Source organism: Hibiscus syriacus, unplaced genomic scaffold (assembly GCF_006381635.1).
Source record: "Hibiscus syriacus cultivar Baekdansim isolate YM2019G1 unplaced genomic scaffold, ASM638163v2 tig00001478_pilon, whole genome shotgun sequence".
Taxonomy (NCBI): Eukaryota; Viridiplantae; Streptophyta; class Magnoliopsida; order Malvales; family Malvaceae; genus Hibiscus; species Hibiscus syriacus.
Window position 1 is genome coordinate 3,375,166 of NW_024061874.1, and position 21,118 is coordinate 3,396,283.

The following is a 21,118-nucleotide window of genomic DNA, read 5'->3' on the forward strand; positions in this document are numbered from 1 at the left end:
GCTCGCACCTTATGTTCCTCGTATGGTTTTCACCTCCGTATGGATATAAGGAAGTGTGTTCCTTCAAATTGAACTCGATTCGAAAGCTTGTGATGGGCTAGGATTGAGGGTTTGGCAGCCAATGGGGCACCAACAAGGACAATTCGATGACCCTTTTCACCTTAGAGCCAAGCCCAACTTATAATAAACCTAGAGCTTGAGTTTAGGAAGAACCTAACCCAAAAGAGTCTCGTAAGAAGATTTTGAAAGTAAATTCAATTCATTCAGGGAAGATCTCTGGAAAGGTTAAATCAACGAATGGAATATCAACAAGAGTTAATAGGATTGAGAAAATCCAGGAGCAACTTGTAAAGACTCAACAAGAAATGTTTGATGAAACAAAAAAGTTCCAAGTCACAGATGTCCAAGCTGATAAGTATGATGGATACTGTTATGTATGGGGGGAAAACGTTAGAAGACCATATTGAGTAAGAAAAGATGAAAACTTCGAGTGAGAATCTGAATGTTAGTGGTGTAGCCAATGCCATGATAACAAATGACCAAGAACCTGTTGGGAAATGTGGAAATCCAATTCAACTACAAAAATCAGGTATGCTCCCAGAAAATGTGATGGAGATCAAGTTGGAGAAAACATAAATTAAGGGTGAAACCTCTAACATGAAAATTGAACTTGATTCAAAGAAGATAAACATGGAAGAGGTTCAAGTGCCATTGAAGAAAGCTAAAAAGAGCAAAATGAAAAGGATACCTCTCATTCCAATTTCAATCTCATATTCAGACTTATTACATTTTCTCTTTGAAAGTGACCTCATAACGCTCATTCCTCCAGGGCCTAATACTTATTTGCGTCCAGATTGGCAAGGTCTCAAAAGATCATGCAACTATCATTCTGAAGATTTTAGTCACTCCACGGAGAATTGTACGGCTATGAAATTAAAAGTTCAATATCTCATCACAGAAGGGTTGTTATACTTTGAGGATTGAAAACCTAAGATCCCCAGAAGCTCAAAACTTGTCAATAAATAGATATATTCATACTACTATCTCTCTCATGACATTTTTCAAAATTTAACTTTCTAAATGATCATTCATAAGGTTTTTAAGATGATGCCAAGGAGAAAATTAGGTCAAAAGAATTTCTACCCAATTTTTCTTGAGTTTCGTGCAACAAGTTATATCCCATGTTACTCCAAGCCCAACTTATTGCTCCATGTCTAGTTAAGCTTTTGTTGCCCCTCTTGGGGGTCAGTGAAAGTGTCACCAAATCCTTATGCCATTGCTTTGATCAAGATAACGTCTGTGATTTACACTTGAGGGTATATGGGCATTTTACAAGAAGTTGTTGGACTTTGTTAAAGGAAATAGATATGCTCTTTGACAAGGGAGTCTTAACACGAGAAATGACCAATAAACGAGAAAGGAAAAGTTAGCTGAAGAAGATATCAACTGGGAACCAATGACTTTTCCATTGTTGAGTAATACTTTTATGTCTGGAGGATATATGTTTCAAGATGGTCAACAAGGCGAGGAGCTGATTGTTGAGAATACTTTGAAAAAGCTAAGTATCAATGTCATATAAGATGATGAATCTGAAGAAAAGAGAGCTATAGGCATCTACCTCGCACCACCAGGTTTTGAGTTGAAGAATTGGACTGTGAAGGAATTACCTGTAGTTTTTAAGTTTTTTTTTCAGAGACCTCACATATCAATAACATGAATGCTGATGACGCTGACTCGGGAATTGATTTCGAACAGCCTATGTGTCAAGGGTTAGTCGAAGGCTGTTATAATGGTGAGGGATGTGACTTACCTTTCGAGCTATTAAAAATGGTGGAAAAAGAGGAATATACTGAGACCTTAAATTTGGGGTCAGATAAGGATAATAAAGAAGTGAAAATTGGAACCACTCTATTTAATAAAGGACGATAGTGTTTGATTAAATTGCTTCAAGAATACAAAGATGTATTTGCTTGGTCATATGAAGACATGCTAGATTTGGATACAGATTTGGTAGTACACAAGTTACCAATAAGTCAGAATGTAATCTTGTACAACAAAATCTGAAAAGAATGAAACCCAAAATGCTGCTAAAAGTCAAGGAAGAAGTAAACAAGCAATTCGATGTCGGGTTTCTTAAAGTGGCCAAGTACCCTGAATGGGCGACAAATATTGTCCCAATACCAAAGAAGGATGGTAAAGTCCATATGTGTGTTGACTATCGGGATCTCAATAGAGCTAGTCTGAAGGATAATTTTCCTTTGCCACATATAGACACCTTGGTAGATAATTGCTAAAAATTCCTTATTTTTATTCATGGATGGTTTCTCTGGCTACAATCTAATTAAAATGCACCATGATGATATGGAAAAAATAACGTTTGTCACCATATAGGGAACGTTTTGCTGTAAATTGATGTTGTTGAGTCTGAAGAATGCAAGGGAAACATATCAAAGAGCTATGATAACATTATTTCACAACATGATGCATAAAGAAATAGAAGTTTATGTCGATGATATGATTGTCAAAGCCAAGTCAGAGGATGAACATATCGAGAATTTGAGAAAGCTTTTCCAAAGGTTAAGGAAATGACAGTTAAAGCTTAACCCAAATAAGTGTACATTTGGGGTGACATCTGGAAAACTCTTGGGGTTTATTGTGAGCCATAAAGGAATTGAAATAGATCCAGATAAAGTCAAAACAATTCAAGATTTTCTACCCCTACGAACATAAAAGGAGGTTCAAGGATTCTTGGGAAGACTGAATTATATAGCTCGATTTATTTCACAGCTAATTGAGAAATGTGATCCCATTTTTCACCTCCTTAGAAAGAGAAATTTTGGGGCATGGAATGACGATTGTCAATAAGCTTTTGAGACAGTTAAGAAATATTTTTTAAGTACCCCAATCTTGATACCACCCATCCCAGGTAAACCCTTAATTCTTTATTTATCAGTTTGGGAAAATTCAATAGGGTGTGTATTAGGACAACATGACTAGACTGAGAAAAAAAGAAAGAGCTATTTACTATCTCAGCAAGAAGGTCACTGAATGTAAGGCTAGATACTCTCCAATTGAAAAATTGTGTTGCGCTTTGGTATGTGTCACTCGAAGCCTTAGGGAGTATATGTTATATCACATCACATGCCTTATATCCAGATATGATCCTTTGAAGTATCTAATGGATGTACCTACATTATCTGAAAGGTTAGCTAGTTGGCAGATCATGTTGTCAGAATTTGATATCCAGTATGTAAGCCAAAAAGTAGTAAAAGGAAGTGTCATAGCTGAATTTATTGCAAGTAGGGCTTCTCAAGAATATGAGCCGATAAGCTTTGATTTCCCGGACGAAGATTTAATGGCAATATCAGTGGAAGAATCAATTACATCCACCAATGAATATTGGAAGTTAACTTTTGATTGTGTTTCGAATGCCTTGGGGCATAAAATTGGGGTAATCTTGGTCTCACCAAATGGAGAGCATTATTCGTTTACCAGTCGGCTCAATTTTGATTACTAATAACTCCGTAAAAAGACTCAATTTCTAGTCTTTTCACTTAAGTTATTGCTCGTCTAAACAAAGTATGCACAACATTTTAGTTGTATTTAGTTGCATGTAGGTTATATTAGTTTGTGCTGGATAAGTTTTGCTTCGGCAAGATTTATGTGGTTTAACTGATGCTGCTAAGGAGAAAGGGTTGTGTGGACTATGTATGTGTAGAAAACTTACAGTGGAAGAACATTTCAGTCGTGACAACGTAATTTGCAAGGGCCAACGGAACAGAGAAGAATATAAGGAGCATATTTATCTTACTGAGGCAAGGTTTATCTGAAGAGTTTGAAGCGGGTATGACGAAATCGCCTATGTCTCACGCCAGCTGGATGACCTCCTTTACGTGCAAGCAAGCCTTAAATATTCTTACAGTCGCCTTTCTTTTTTAAGTCTGGATAAGAAAGCAATGGTTATTTAAGGAATCTCCAATTATGCAAAACCCTAGGAGATTCTTCCCTATAAATAACCAGTCGTAGCCGCCAAAAGAGGGAGGCAAGGAAGAAGAGATAAGAGCTTTACCTAAAGCAGGAGCGAGCAACTGCAGTTCTTTCTCACCGTTCACCAACCAACCTTCCTTGGTGTCCTCCATAGCCAGACTGTAGCAGAGCGGTGATCAGGTCTCGAGAAAGGCTGATCACCAAGATAGGTGCGGTGCTTATCAGAATTGTCACGACAGAGCCCACGGTTTTGGGAGTCGTTCTTCCTTTGTTCTTAATTTCTTTATATGTTTGAGGTTGTATTAAACATTGAATCTTGGATGATTTTTTATAGCACCATGACTGTCTTACTTGGTGTTAATCTTTGTGTTGCCTAGACAATTATTTTATGTTTATGAATGATGAATTATGTTTTTGCTCATGATTGTTTTGTTCATTGTTTAATTATTTTACCTTGACACTGTAAGAGCATTAGTAGATCACCTTGGGTTTCGGTAAAACATGAATTGGCAATATAAGACATCGAGAGATCGCCTTTTGTCTAGATAGTGATTCTTAGATTCGAGAGAATTAAGATAGATCTACGTGAACAATGAAATGAATCCAGAATGGTGAAGTTCTAACTCGTCTACCTTAGAGATAAGGAGCGGGTTTCAATCGACTAAAAAGGATAGGCGCTAGAGTAGGATATACAACGCCTATAGTTTACGCTGAGAGGTATTGCTACAACAACAGTCTAACAAACCAAGGGTTATAGTTAACGCTGAGTAGTATTGCCATAGCAACCGTTTAGAACACCTAGTAATCCTGTCGGGCAGCTTAAGCAAGTCATAATAATTCATTCGAGACTTAGAGTAATTGTTGTCAATACAAAAGATTAGCATAAGTTCTCTGTGATAAGTCTAAATATGTGAGGTTGTTTGAATCATATTTAAATCCACACTTTGCCTTGTTTTGTTTTAGTAGTCTGCATATTTATTTTTCCTCGACCAAACTTTTCTACAATCACACATTATATTATTTTCTTGCTTTATTAATATTAGCTTTTTAAGTTGACAAGATAGTAGGAATTAGTTTGTGACAACTAGTTCTAGTTGTGGTGAGGATAAATTTCTAAACCAATCCCTGAGGAGACGATAACTCACTCACTACTATATTACTTGCATCGATTATGTATACTTGCACAGAATTGTTTTCCTTAGCATATACATTTACAAGCGATCAATTGCACAAACAATATGGCTGAGTATGAGGCATGTGTTATGGGTCTTAGAGCTGCCATTGAACGTAAGGTAAAAATGCTCAAGGTATATGGGGATTCAGCTCTAGTAATTTATCAAATCAAGGGGAATGGAAAAAAATATTCCAAGCTTGTAGAATACGATAAATTGATTTTGGAACTCGTCAAAGAATTTGAAGAATTAACTTTCAATTACCTCCCTAGAGAAGAAAACCAAATGTCAGATGCCTTGGCAACTTTGGCAGCTGCATTTAAGGTAAATGAGCATTCGAGCATGATGCCTATTGAAATGTAGGCTTATGAGTATCCATGCCTATGGAAACTGATTGTATCAATTATGCTTAAAAATGTCATAAGTGTCAGATTTATGGAGACAAAATGTATACTCCTCCTCATCCATTACACATGATGAGATCTCTGTGGCCATTCTCCATGTGGGGAATAGATGTTATTGGACAAATTTTTCCCAAAGCTTCAAATGGTCATCGCTTCATTTTGGTAGCAATAGACTATTTTACCAAATGGGTAGAAGCAACTTCTTATGTGAACATCACTCGGTCCATAGTTTGTAAATTCTTGAAAAAAGAAATCATTTGTCGATATGGACTACCAGAAATGATTATTATTGACAATGCTTTGAATTTAAACAACAAGATGTTGAAATCAGTCTGTGAGCAGTTCCAGATAAAGCATCATAATTCCATCACTTATCGCCCAAAGATGAATGGGGCAGTTGAGGTAGCTAATAAGAATATCAAGAGGCTTATAGAGAAGATGACTAAAACTCATAAGGACTAGTATGAGAAATTACCATTCGCTCTATTGGCTTATCGGACTTCAGTACGGACGTTAACTGGGGTAATTCCATTTTCGTTAGCTTATGGGATGAAAGTTGTCTTACCCATTGAGGTAAAAATTCCTTCATTATGAGTTTTTATCAAACGTAAAACTAGATGAATCAGAATGGGTACAAGCCAGATATGACCAGTTGAATTTGATTGAAGAAAAGAGATTGAAAGGTATTTGTCATGGTCAGATATACCAGAAGCATATGATATGATCTCATGATAAGAAAAGTCCTTGAAGCATATGATGTCTATTCTAACTCTGTTGGAGAAAACGAATAAGTATCCGAACATGAAATATTTCACATTCTTGAAAGTAAGAAGCCCGAGAAATCAGAAGGGCTGGATGATAAAACTTGTATCACTCCCTTGTGATGTTGTCAGCAACCCATCAAGAAGAAGATGATCGCCCTGTTCAAACATAAGGAACATATCCCAGTGCATAGAAACAATACAAGAGGACGACCAGTTAAGAAGAAGATGGCCACCTCATTCAAAAGAGGCATATATCTCAGACATTTCTGTTAGAAAGGTTGATAACTTCTTAAGTATCGATGAAAACATGAAGAGAAACTCTCAAGATATTTGACAACATTGCTGTTTAGTAACACCAAAATGAAAATATTCAAGATTAAAAGATTTAGGCACAAAGAGAACCACGAGTACCCAAAATGGGACATTATTAAAATTGGATCTCGTGGAGATCATGAGATTCAAATCCAATGGATATTGAGAGTGAACCTTACGACTTAAAGGTTGAAGGTATTTTTAAAGGCCCATATTATCCATGTGGAGCATTTTGAAGGCTCACACCAGTATAATAATTTGGGGGCATTTTGAAGGCTCATATCAACAAGAAATAATGTTTGGGCATTTTGTACATTCATATTAGCAAATGTTGGGGCATTTTTGGGAGGCCCATATTATCCAGGAATATAAGATCATTGATTTGAGTAAATATTTCCAATGAGACAGAAAGTTGCGTTATTTTGGTGATTTGATGTTGGCAAGCCAAAACTTCCCACTTGTATTCCCAATGGATTTTGTTCTTAAGTGTCTTTGTGACGTCATAGAAAAGCTTTGAAAATGCCAAAGAGCTTCTCTTGTTGAAAAATCTAGATAGAAACCACAAGAAATAATGAATGTGTTGTCAAATGTTTTGCGAACAAGTGTTTATGGTGCTGAACCAATGATATTATTATATGGTGTTCCCATTTGTTGACCTAAGATGAAGGTTTTATTCCAAAACCTCAAAAAAATGTGAAGGTTTCTTTCCACGGAAAGGGCCTTGGAATTTTAACAGCAATAAACTAGTGGAGCCAACTAAGTTTAACGAGGGGATGTTGTTAAATGTCTCGACATAATATGATACAAATAACCTTGTTCGAGATCTGAATAGATGTGGAGACATGAAAGAAATTAGGAAAAATTATCCATTAAATGAGTTTCAAAAGTCAAATCAGAACATACGTTGCTTTCCTTAAAAAGGTAGATTTTTTTTTTCAAAAATAAGAACTTTATTGGATTTCTACACAAGTTTAGAAAGAATTTGCTGAGGGTAAGAAGAAATTGGTACAACTCTAGAATTGCAAGAGTGCATGTTGATGCAAGCAAAAAAAATGAAGATCGCTTTTGGCAGCTATTCCTCTTACAGTGAATCCTTGACTTCCTCGTGAAGAGAAGTAAACTTTTGTTATTCCCTAACTCCTCAGGGGAACCAATCCTTGACTTCATCGTGAAGAAAAGTCAACTTGTGTTATTTCTGACTCCCTAGTAGAGTCAATCCTTGACTTCCTTGTGAAGAGAAGTTAATATTATTCATTTGGTCTTCCTGGTAAAGCAATAAATCAAATCAACTTCAAGTCTGATCTCCACGAAAGAGTATTGGAACAGGTTCTTTTCATAACGGATTTGGTCTTTCTGAAAAAGCAACGAATCGAATCAACTTCCAGTCTAATCTTCCCTGAATGAATAGTGAAGAAGACATGTCTTCAAAATTTGATATGAATACCTAAAAAAGAGGCACAAATTAAGTCTCATATCCCTTGAAAGCAAAGAGGAGCAGACCAGTCATTATTAGATAGACATACGTCTTCATCGTGAAGGAATCGTGTTATCTCAATTATCTTTAAATATGGCCAAACGTCATCATCGCAAAGGAACAATGTCATCCACGGTCCAAAACTTCTTATCATGTAGGAGTCGAGTCATTCTTAGATAGTTAGACGTCCTCATCGCGAAAGAACCGTGTTGTCTCAATTATCTTTAAAGATGGCCAGACGTCCTCATCGCGAAGGAAAAATGTCATCCGCCGACCAGAACTCCATATCATGTAGGAGCCAAGTCATTTTTAGATAGCCAGATGCCTCATCGCGAAGCAACCGTGTTATCTCTCTTATCTTTAAAGATGGCTAGACGTCCTCATCACGAAGGAATAATGTCATCTTCCGACCAGAACTCCTCATCATGTAGGAGTTGAGTAATTCTTAGATAGTAGACTTTTTCATTACGAAGGAACTGTGTTATCTCAATTATCTTTAAAGATATCCAAACGTCCTTATCACGAAGGAATAATGTCATCTGCTAATCAAAACTCCTCATCATGTAAGAGTCGAGTCATTCTTAGATAGCTAGGCGTCCTCATCGCGAAGGAACCATGTTATCTCAATTATCTTTAAAGATGGACAGACGCCCTCATCATGAAGGAACAATGTCATCCACCGACCAGAACTCCTCATCTTGTAGGAGCTGAGTCATTCTTAGATGCCAGAAGTCTTCATCGCGAAGGAACCGTGTTATCGCAATTATCTTTAAAGATGGCCAAACGTCCTCATCGCGAATTAACAATGTCATCCGGTAACCAAAACTCCGTATCATGTAAGAACTGAGTCATTTTTAGATAGCCAGATGTCCTCATCATGAAGGAACCGTGTTATCTCACTTAACTTTATAGATGGCCAGACGTCCTCATCGCGAAGGAACAATGTCATCCGCTGACCAGAACTCGTCATCATGTAGGAGCCGAGTCATTCTTAGAAAGCACGACATCCTCATCGTGAAGGAATCGTGTTATCTCAATTATCTTTAAAGATGGCCAGACGTCCTCATCTTGAAGGAAAAATGTCATCTACCAATCAGAACTCCTCATCATGTAGGAGTCGAGTCATTCTTAGATAGCCATACATCCTAATCACGAAAGAACCGTGTTGTCTCAATTATCTTTAAAGATGGCCAGACGTCCTCATCGCGAATGAACAATGTCATCCGTTAATCAGAACTCCTCATCATATAGGAGTCGAGTCATTCTTAGATAACCAGACGTCCTCATCGCAATGGAACAATGTTATCCACCAATTAGAACTCCTCATCATGTAGGAATCGAGTCATTCATAGATAGTCAGACATCCTCATCATGAAGGAACTGTGTTATCTCAATTATCTTTAAAGATGGTCAAACGTCCTCATCGCGAAGAAACAATGTCATCCGTCGATCAGAACTCCTCATTATGTAGGAGCTGAGTCATTCTTAGATAGCTAAGAGTCATCATCATGAAGGAACCGTGGTATCTCAATTATTTTTAAAGATGACCAAACGTTCTCATCGCGAAGGAACAATATCATCTGCCAATCAGAACTCCTCATCATGTAGGGGTCGAGTCATTCTTAGATAGCCAGACGTCCTCACCGTGAAGGAATAATGTCATTCGCCGATCTGAACTCGTCATCATAAAGGAGCTGAGTCATTCTTAGATAGCCAGAAGTCCTCATTGTGAAGGAACCATGTTATCTTAATTATCTTTAAAGATTTCCAAACGTCCTCATCGTGAAGGAAAAATGTCATTTGCCGACCAAAACTCCTCATCATGTAAGAGCCGAGTCATTTTTAGATAGCCAGACGTTATCATCGCGAAGGAACCGTGTTATCTCACATATCTTTAAAGATGGTCAGACGTCCTCATCGCGAAGGAACAATGTCATCCGCCAACCAGAACTCTTCAACATGTAGGAACCGAGTCATTCTTAGATAGCCGGAATTCCTCATCGTGAAGGAACCATGTTATCTCAATAATCTTTAAAGATGGCCAGACGTCCTCATCGTGAAGGAACAATGTCATCTGCCAATCAGAACCCCTCATCATGTAGGAGTCGAGTCATTCTTAGATAGTCAGATGTCCTCATTGTGAAGGAACCATGTTATCTCAATTATCTTTAAAGATGACTAGACGTCCTCATCACGAAAGAACAATGTCATCCGCCAATCAGAACTCATCATCATGTAGGAGTCGAGTTATTCTTAGATAGCCAGACGTCCTCATCGTGAAGGAACTGTGTTATCTCAATTATCTTTAAAGATTGCCAGACTTCCTCATCACAAAGGAACAAAGTCATCCGCCAATCAGAACTCCTCATTATGTAGGAGTCGAGTCATTCCTAGATAGTCAGACGTCCTCACTGCGAAAGAAATGTGTTATCTCAATTTTCTTTAAAGTTGGCCATACATCCTCATCGTGAAGGAACAATGTCATCCGCCGATCAGAACTCCTCATAATGTAGTAGCTAATTCATTCTTAAATAGCTAGAAGTCCTCATCGCGAAGGAAGCGTATTATCTCAATTATCTTTAAAAATGGCCAAACGTCCTCATCGCGAAGGAATAATGTCATCCACCAACCAGAACATCTCATCATGTAGGAGCTGAGTCATTTTTAGATAGCCAGACGTCCTCATCGCGAAGGAACCGTGTTATCTCAATTATCTTTAAAGATGGCCAAACGTCCTCATCGTGAAGGAATAGTGTCATCCGTCGACCAGAACTCCTCATCATGTCGGAGCCGAGTCATTCTTAGATAGCCAGACATCCTCATCGTGAAGGAACCGTGTTAGAACCGTGTTATCTCAATTATTTTTAAGTATGGCCAGACGTCCTCATCGCGAAGGAACAATATCATCCGCGAACCAGAACTCCTCATCTTGTAGGAGCCGAGTCATTCTTAGATAGTTAGACGTCCTCATAGTGAAGTAATCGTGTTATCTCAATTATCTTTAAATATGGCCAGACGTCCTCATCGCGAAGAAACAATGTCATATGTCGACCAGAACTACTCATCATATATGAGCCGAGTCATTCTTAGATAGCGAGATGTTCTCATCGTAAAGGAACCATGCTATCCCAATTATCTTTAAAGATGGCCAGACGTCCTCATCACGAAGGAATAATGTCATCCGTCAACCAGAACTCCTCATCATGTAGGAGCCGAGTCATTTTTAGATAGCCAGACGTCCTCATCACGAAGGTACCGTGTTATCTCAGTTATCCCTAGGCATGACCAAAAGTCCTAATCATGAAGGAACAATGTCATACATCAGCCTGATCTCTCCTGAATGAAGAATGAAGAGGATTTCCCATTAAAGCATGAGGTCAACTGGACGAAAATTCCTTGTCTTTTTATCTTTGCTTTATTCTTGTTAACACGAAAATAAGCAAAGAGGGGCAGTTGTCGATAGTTATTTTTGTCCAAGTTTAGTTATTTATTATTATTATTATTATTAATATTGTTACAAAACCTGAAGGCCCAAATAAACAAACCAAGAGCCCCGTTTTACAAGTCCAGACCTGAGAAGTCCAACAGCCCAACAACCTGAGTAGGCCCAAGACTCGTTTAGGGTTTTTTGCTAGGGTTTTACATATTTCAAGCTCCAGTCGTTAGCTCCCTCAACCGTCTGATCAAATTGGATATGAACGGCCCAGATGATTTCAGTAGAAACACTAGGGTTTCATTACAACGCTAGGGGCTATTCCGGCCGCCCCCTTAGGTTGATGATGATTCCACTGTCGCCGCCTCCAGGTGCTCCAACCAGCAGCCAACACTTCACCACTGGATCTAGAAGATCTGGGTGCATTTAATGCACCCAACAATATTTACCGTACACCTCACAACCATAGGGTGACAAGAAAAGGGCTATATAAACCCTTACATGTAACAAGAAAAGGGGAATAGAGAGACGAAAACAACGAGAGGCATAGAGACGAACGAACGACAGCAAGCAACGAAGAAATACACAACATCCAATCCACGAAAAAAGCTAGTAAAATAGAGAGAAGAGATTGAGTGAATCTTACCTTCGTCGGAGCCTCCACGCATCATCGGAGAACTGAAACATCGAAAGTAAAAAGCCTAGATCTACTGCATATGGTGGGTTTTTAGAGGAAAAGAAGGCTGGATTCGACTTTAGGGTAAACAGAGGGTCAATTTGGTGTATTTTCCCGAATTTCAGCCACCTTGAACGGTGGTCGACCGCATCGACCGATCGGTGACCGATTTCCCTCCGGCAAGGGAATTCTAAAGAGAACCGAGAACTTCTCTCTCTTTAGAGAGAGAAGTAAAATGAGAGAAATGAGGATTGAAGGCCTTAAGGCTAGATTTTGGGGTATTTATACCATCCCTAAAATGACGCCATTTAAGGGAGGGGCCTCTGTGTAATTTTACGTATGGGTAAATCCCGCCCGCAGTCGATGTACTCTGTAAGTCTTCCATTTTAGTCACCAAATTAATTGTATATGCATTTTAATTTGGCATTTGCATTTTATTTTATATTTTTAGTCACTTACAAAATTTATATATATTTTAAGGTAAAATATCCATGTTAGTTCCTATTATTTTAATAATTTATATTTTAACTCCGAGTATTAATAAAGGTTAAATTACATTTATAGTGCCTAAAATATGAAGTATTTGTATTAGTAACCTAGAACTTTGATATTTATATAATTTAATTATTAAATTTATTATATGTATTCTAGTTATATTATTTTAAACAATGAATCATAAAAATATGTCCTTAAACTTATTAGGAATGTATTTTAAATGATTTGTTGGTATAAAATAATATCCCTAATGTTTTTATGGGATCATAAATTAAATTAAATTCAAATTTTTAAATTTTTACTGCAAAGATATTAAATTAATAAACAAATGTACGAATTTTGGGCGTTGTGGGGGTGCTAATCCTTCCCACACGTAATCGACTCCTGAACTCATTTTCTGATAAGCAAACTCTTTTTGTGCTATTTTAATAATATTTTTATAAATTTTATTAAAATAACATATCATTTTTGGTGACTAATCACACCTCGATAAATTATTGGTGGCGACTCCTCAAATTGTGTTTTATCTTATGTAAGAAGACAAACACCTACTTTTTCGAGACGAGATTTAAAAAATAACGACACTTGTTTTGTCGGGCAAAGATCGTCTCGACAGTTACATATATAGTTTACATATAAATAGATTGTATATATACATAATATATATACTATAGGTTACATATATAGTTTACATAAAAATAGATTGTATATAATATATATATAGTTTTTATATATTATATATAGTTTATACATACATGTACTATAAGTTACATATATAGTTTACATGTATACATATATAGTTTACATGTATACATATACTATATGTTACATATATTAACTATTGTTTATAGACTATAAGTTAAGGTTACATATATAATTTATATAAACTATTGTTTATATAAACTATTGTTTATATAAACTATATATGAATTATCAACTGTGTCTATACATATATAGTTTATATAATTTAGGGTTTAAGGTTTCTATAAACTATATACTTTATTATTTTATATAGTTTATGCATAGTATTTCTATAAACTATATAAGTAATTTACTTTATATAGTTTATATATATATAGGTTATATATATAGTTTATATATATAGGTTATGTATATAGTTTATATATATAGGTTATATATATAGTTTATATATACTATACGTAGTTTATACATATATGTACTATAAGTTACATATATAGTTTACATGTATACATATACTATAGGTTACATATATTAACTATTGTTCATATACTATAGGTTAATGTTACATATATAATTTATATAAACTATTGTTTATATAAACTATATATGAATTATCAACTGTGTCTATACATATATAGTTTATATAGTTTAGGGTTTAGGGTTTCTATAAACTATATATTTTATTACTTTATATAGTTTATATATATATATATAATCTATAGATTACTTATATTAGCTATACATACATATATATACTATATTAATATAAATTATAATTTATAAACTATATACTTTATATAGTTTATACATATATAGTTTATATATATATAAATTATAGTTTATAAACTATAGACTTTTTATAGTTTATACATATATAATTTATATACATAGTTTATATATATAATTCATATAAACATAATTTATATATATAGCTTATAATAATTATATAGTTTATAATATAAATATAGTTTATATATATAGTTTATATATAAACTTATATTATATTAATATAAATTATATACTTTAATACTTAATACAGTTTATATACTGTTTACACATAGTTCATTAATAAATTTTAAAGTTTATATAAAATCTATATAAATTTTAATATAAACTATTTATATAGTAATATATATATATGTACTTAATATATTATATATATAAACTATATACATAAATCTTATATATTATATATTTATATATATAAATTACATAGTTTATTAATAAACTACATATAAACTATATATATTATATATTTTTCTTTATATATATATATATATATATTATAATTTTTTTCAATTTTTTAAATGAATGCAATTTACTATATTTTTCATTATTTCTTCACATTTTGCATTTATTTCGATTTCATCCTTTTGTATTTTTTAATTTATTTAAATTTTAAGTCTTTCACTTTTATATGTATTCAATTTAGTCTTTAAATTTATATTTGTATCTTCATTTGGCCCATTGTTAGTTGTTATTTATATTTTTGTAACTGGCCCATAACTTTTTAAATGAGTATAATTTAGTCCTTTTTTATATTAATTTAAACCTCACATTTTAAATTTATTTCGATTTGGACCCTTACCTATGTGTGTTGTTTAATTTATATTTTAAAATTTTATTTGTAATTTTACATTTCTTCAATTTTGTCCTTAAATTTTTTTTTTACAAAATTGATCCATGATTATTATTATTTTTTTGTAATCTACTCAAATCATATACAATTACAACTTGCAATTCAACAATCACGAAAAATGACAAAATAATTGATCCAAAAATAAAAACGACCCGACCTGAACTCAATCTGTATCCGATAAATATCCGACATGAATTTTATCTGTCAATGATGTCACCCGATCTGAACGAGATCTGACTGAAGTCCACCTGAACCTGAATTAAACTGGTCTTTATCTGCTTCAGACTTGAACTGTTTTGACCTAAATTGACATCGATCCGAACTGAAAATAACTCGACCTGAACATGATCTGGATCTGGTGTTAAATCAACCTAAAAATGACCCGAACTGATTTGACTTGTATCCATCTGATCCGAGTCAAACCATCAAATTGATCTGACTTGACCTATATCCGATTTTACCCGACCTAATGGCAACAAAGGGAAGACACTTAGAGGAATTGAGGACCCTTATATATATATGCGCGCGTTGAGAATTTCCCGGGTTTCAAGTTATTTTATTGAAATGTCAAAATTATCCTTTAATTAAGAATATCCTAATTAGGGGGTGCAACATCCAGGTCTGGGGTGCAAACGAGCCGAGTCGAGTTCGAGTATTGCTGAGCTCGATTCGAACTCGAAAACTTTAAACATAAGCTCAACTCGACTTAAAAATTCGCGAGTCTAAAATTTTTAAGTTTGACTCGAATTCAAAAAATAGTAGTAAAACTCGACTCGAACTCGAAAAGGCTCGAACTAAAAAAAATAAAAAATTCAACTGAAACTCCGGACTCAAACTCGATTGAAGCTCGATTCAAACTCGATTTTAAGCTCGATTCAAACTTGATTGTGAGCTCAATTCAAACTCGATTTAAGCTCGAGGATGGGTTAATATTCTGTTGCTGAAACCCACCCCTTTTATACATTCAACTTACCCTTATTCCCCAGAACAATCGATGTTGGATATCAACTCACACATAGGACAGTGTATTATACTCCTTTCTCGACCTGCCCTTTTGATCCCGACGAAACGCTTATTCTCAATGGCTGCCACCCACTCCCACGGCGGCGTTGCTTATCGAAAACCCCATCAAAACCCACTTCTTCTCTTCCTCTTAACCCTTTCCCGACCGCTCTCCCCGACTCCTCCGTAATCTGGAACAGATACTCGTGTAAATCGTTCGCTTGTCTTTTACAAAACAACCCCATAGGCTTTGATCTCAATACCCAACGCTCATCCCTGCTGAAATACGCTTCCGAGCTCGACCTTCCCGTTAACCGTTTCATGCAATTGGCTAAGTCGGCTAACTCGGTGATCCGTCTCGGCATCGACATAGGCGGCGGAACTGGGACATTCGCTGCTTTGATGAAAATTTTCTACAATGTCACGATGCTGACCACCACCATGAACGTCAATGCACCTTACAATGAAGCAGTGGCAGCAAGAGGGTTGCTGCCTTTACACGTGCCTTTGCAGCAGAGGCTGCCAGTTTTCGACGGGACGATGGATCTGGTCCGGTGCGGGAGGGCGGTGAACCGGTGGATACCTTCAACGGTGATGGAATTTATGTTCTATGATGTGGATAGAGTGTTGAGAGGAGGCTATTTGTGGGTGGACCGATTCTTTAGTAAAGCAGTGGATTTGGAGAAAGTTTATGAGCCAATGATTGGGAAACTTGGGTACAAGAGAGTGAAGTGGGCAGTGGCTAATAAGACTGATCCAAGCGGTTTGAAGAATGGGGAAGTTTACTTGACTGCTGTGTTGCAGAAGCCTGTTTCAAGGTGATGATTTGGGTTCAAAGCTTGAGGATTCTTTGAATTTTTGAGGTAATTTTACTGCATTTCTTGGTTAAGGTTGCTATTTGATCTGAGGTGAAGACGAGGCATATTCATATTGAAGTGAACTGGTTCGACCCAGAAGAGAGATAACTTTCTTGAACTTGGGAACAGCAACGTCGGCTGCAACTTTGCAGTCCATTTCTAAATCCATGGAGGATCTCGTTGAGATTGAAGAAGATTGATTATTACAAGTCTCGGAGAGTAATCTAATGAGTTTCTCGACACTTTGAAGCCCAGAAGCAGCTTCTTGAATAGCGGTTTCTTCCACTTTCGATGTGAAACCGTTGTTTCTGTAACTCGTAATCAACTCGGTAGCCATGACTGCAACAAAACCATTCAAAGGAAAAAAGAGTGAAAAGAAAATGAAGAGAAGTGCCGTTGATAAAGGGAAAGGGTGGACTTATGGTCAAATTACGTGACTAAACTGTTATATGCTATTTATTTATTGAAATATCTTGGACTAGTTTTAATAATCTAGGGTTTTAGTGGAGGGAACATTCATGTATTTACAATTTTGTCTTCATCTGATTATTGTGGGTTAATTTCGTATTAACGAAGGTTACCACAAAGGGGAAAAGTCGGGTCAAACTGTTAAAAGTTTTGATTTTTAATATTGATTTTGTAATTTAAGTAATTGATAATTATTGTTATTATACACATTATGATGATTAGTGTAGTATTGAGGAGATAATTATTTTTCATATTATTTTAGTTTAAACCGAATATGATCAATTGTATATAAAACCATGTAGTTTATGCACATTTTGTATTTAAGTTTAATTCCAATTTTGTAAGTTTAATTTTACATTTACTTGAATTTAATCATCATTCTAAAGTCAGTATATTTAGCTTAAATTAGTCCTCACATTTAAGTTTCTCTTAATTTAGTCTCTGTTTAGGATTGTTTTTTTTAATTAGTTGTGTATATTTATTTTGCATGTTGATATGTTTATGTATAAGTATGCGAATGATTTATTTAGGAGTCACATAACATCATTTTGCATAATTTGTATGTTACCTTCATGTGCATAACTTAATCCCTATCACATAATCGGGTTAAGGGTTTAGGGTTTAGGTTTAGGTTTAGGGTTTAGGGTTTAGGGTTTAATGTTTAAGATTTAGGGCTTAGGTTTATAGCTTAGGGTTTAGGATTTAGGGATCATTGCAAAGACATTAATTAATCGACTTGGTACCGATTTATGAGGTAAATACAATATAGTATCTTGATATTAAATGCTCAAACCCTTAATATTTATGATATTTGAACCCGAAACCTCAAAATATAACAACAATTTAAATAATTAGTTATTAAAAATATTATCATTAGATATATATTAAATATTTGTCATTAGATAAATAATTTTTTTATTAATTTAAAATAAATATAAGAATATTTATTCAAAAATATTTTTTAACCATTTTCAATTTTTCTATTGTTTGGCTGTTTTTTCGTTATTTTATTTTATTTTTCTACGTTGTCAAGTACTAGTGCAGTAAAAAGTTAAAAAAGAAAAAAAATCAACCAAACACGTGTAATCTAACATGTGCTTAATTAAATGAGCTTTTAATTTTCTTTTAGTAATATACAATGTAACAATTGGACTTGAGCTGATTAATTAAAAAAATTAAAATTTGAGGATAATTATATTATAGAATTTTTAATATATTTTTAAAATTTTATAATTATTAATAATGTATTTTAATATATTTTTAATAATGTAATTTTAAAAAATCTAAAATTATAATATAACATTTTTTTCGAGCTGCTCACGAGCTTTTCGAGTCGAATATCGAGTAGCTCGTTTCGGCTCGTTAAGAACTCAAGCCGAGCTCGAGTCGAGTCCATTCGATCCGAGTATTTATCGAGCCTTGATCGAGTCGATCTCAAGTAGCTCGCGATCTGTCTCGTCTCATTTACAGCCCTATCCGGGTCGGTGATTTCTCAGCCCGTGTCCCAACCCGGATGTTGCAGGTACCCGATTTTTATTTTTATTTTCATTTTCAAATTATTAATTTCAAAAAAATATACACAAATTTAAATGTTTGAAACTTCGAATTACATACTCTAACATCCGAACATAAAATTTAAAAGTTCGAAATACAAAATCAAATAATTCATAATATAAATAATCTATTATATATATATATATAATAAAAAAATAAAAACTAACCAGGTACTTGGGTAACCAGGTACCCGGAAAAACTTAATTTTGTGACCCGGCCCGATCCGGGAAATGTTGGGCCGGGTACCCGACCCGATCGGGTAATTTTTAAAAAAAATACTCAGTTTTTTAAGTTCGTATCGGCGGGTCGGGTCAATCGGGTCAGGTATTTTTGCACACCTCTAATCCTAATAACAATGGATTACTTTGAATTAATCTGCGAGGGGCAGGATTGAGATCCAATTCATTGTTTGTTTTTCATATATGAAACCTAAATTATCCAGCCAGACGGGGGCGGTTGCCACGCAGAAAGAGATAGAGACCGAAGGGGCTTCAGGTGACTGTTCTCCACCCTAACTGGATCCGCGAGAAAATCATCCAAGGACACTGAAGTATCAGGGAACTTCGCCAAACACCAGCAGCCTGCATGGTATTTAATTTTCTCTTCGAAATAAGTATTCTATGAAATTTAAAAGATTGTGTTAATTTTGGAGGTCAATATTCACTTTTAACATTATATCAACCCTCGTGAAATTATTTTTAGGGTTATTTACACGGATGATTACTTATATTTTGTTGATTGATTTTAAAAAATATAAGATATAATCATTTCGTTTTTATTTAATTAAGATATGGTCACCTTAAGTTAATTGTCGATAATAGCAGTTAAATATTTTGATATAATCACCATATTTGGTCTTTATTATTTACATATTGTCTCAATTTAGTCATATTTTTAATAAATTAAAATAAATTTAATCCCCTAATAGAACGATACCACGTGCCATGCCATGTGTCACCATTCGATTGGATGAATAACTTTATTTTAATTTAATATATTTATTTCCAGCAATAAAAGAGTGATATGTGTCACCGTTTGATTAAAAGAAAACAATGTAAAGCAAATTGGAGTAAAAATGATTCAAACATTGGTCACTTAAGAAACTAAACATATATCCAACAATTAAGCTAAACCATTAAGCTAAGACAATTGTTTGGTCTAAAGTAGACAACATGATGTATATATTTTGTATCTTAATGTATGAATACTTAAATTCATAATATTTTATATGTATTAACTTAACAAAAAATTATATTAGCTTATTAAATAATTTAATTTACAAATATTTTATTTTTATTTAAAAAATATATTTTATGTTAAAATTTATTTAAAATATGATTAAATTAAGAGAATATATAAATAATAGGGATTAAATTTGTGATTATACAAACTATCACGTCACATATTTTGTTAAAGTTAATAGCAATTAACCCGTGATGAACACATCTTAATTAAATAAAAACGAAAGTGACAATATCTTAATTAAATAAAAACGAAAGAGACTATATCTTATGATTTTTTATATCAATGACCAAAAGTGGACAAAACACAAATATAAGTAATCATATGTATAGTTAATCCTTATTTTTAAGATTCTAATACATTGAATTACATGACACAATATAATAATAATAATAATAATAATAATAATAATTATTATTATTATTATTATTATATTGTTTACTAAGGTAAAGTATACAAATGATCTCCAAATTATAGTGTGTTGCTTTGTTAAGTCTCTAATTATAAAAAAAATATAAAATGATCCTATAATTATAGGATGTTGCTCTGTTGAGTACTTCGACTATTAAATGTTCAAAAATTATCATCTGGTTATTCTTATGTTTCAAACTTGTCCTTTTGTTAAAAAGTTGATGGTCATTGATAAGCGTTGTTTTACTGTCAAATAATTTATCCTTAATCTCAATAAAAACAAAATAAATTAGTAGAGAGAGTAAGGGTCGATCCACAATGACTTTGGAGTTGACGATGTAGAATGCTTTTGATTATGGTTTAGGCGAAAAATTGTAAAAAGAAATGGTGGGTTTTATTGAGAGATTGTAAAAGAAACTAAAGATTTAATCTAAAGAAATTAAATAAAGAAATTAAATAAAGTAATTGAGATGAAAATAATTTTGATAAAAACAACCTTTGGCTTTTGCTTTGCCTTAATTCCAAT

At 34.2% G+C, this 21,118-nt stretch overlaps 1 protein-coding gene across 1 annotated transcript; it reads left to right on the forward strand.

Moving 5' to 3' along the window:
- Positions 1-477: 477 nt before the first annotated feature.
- LOC120128000 lies at positions 478-16,931 on the forward strand. Its single transcript, XM_039145790.1, has 3 exons — positions 478-589; positions 1,694-1,769; positions 16,045-16,931. Exons 1-3 carry the CDS (start codon positions 478-480, stop codon positions 16,880-16,882), a joined length of 1,026 nt encoding a protein of 341 aa, XP_039001721.1. The 3' UTR covers positions 16,883-16,931.
- Positions 16,932-21,118: the final 4,187 nt, after the last annotated feature.

Bases quoted from the DNA above. Each gene is read 5' to 3' on its own strand.
- LOC120128000 (XM_039145790.1), top strand. From the start codon at position 478: ATGAAAACTTCGAGTGAGAATCTGAATGTTAGTGGTGTAGCCAATGCC. The intron at 590-1,693 runs GTATGCTCCCAG...TTTTTTTTTCAG, and splicing joins AATTCAACTACAAAAATCAG to AGACCTCACATATCAATAAC. The intron at 1,770-16,044 runs GTTAGTCGAAGG...CTTATTCCCCAG, and splicing joins GAACAGCCTATGTGTCAAGG to AACAATCGATGTTGGATATC.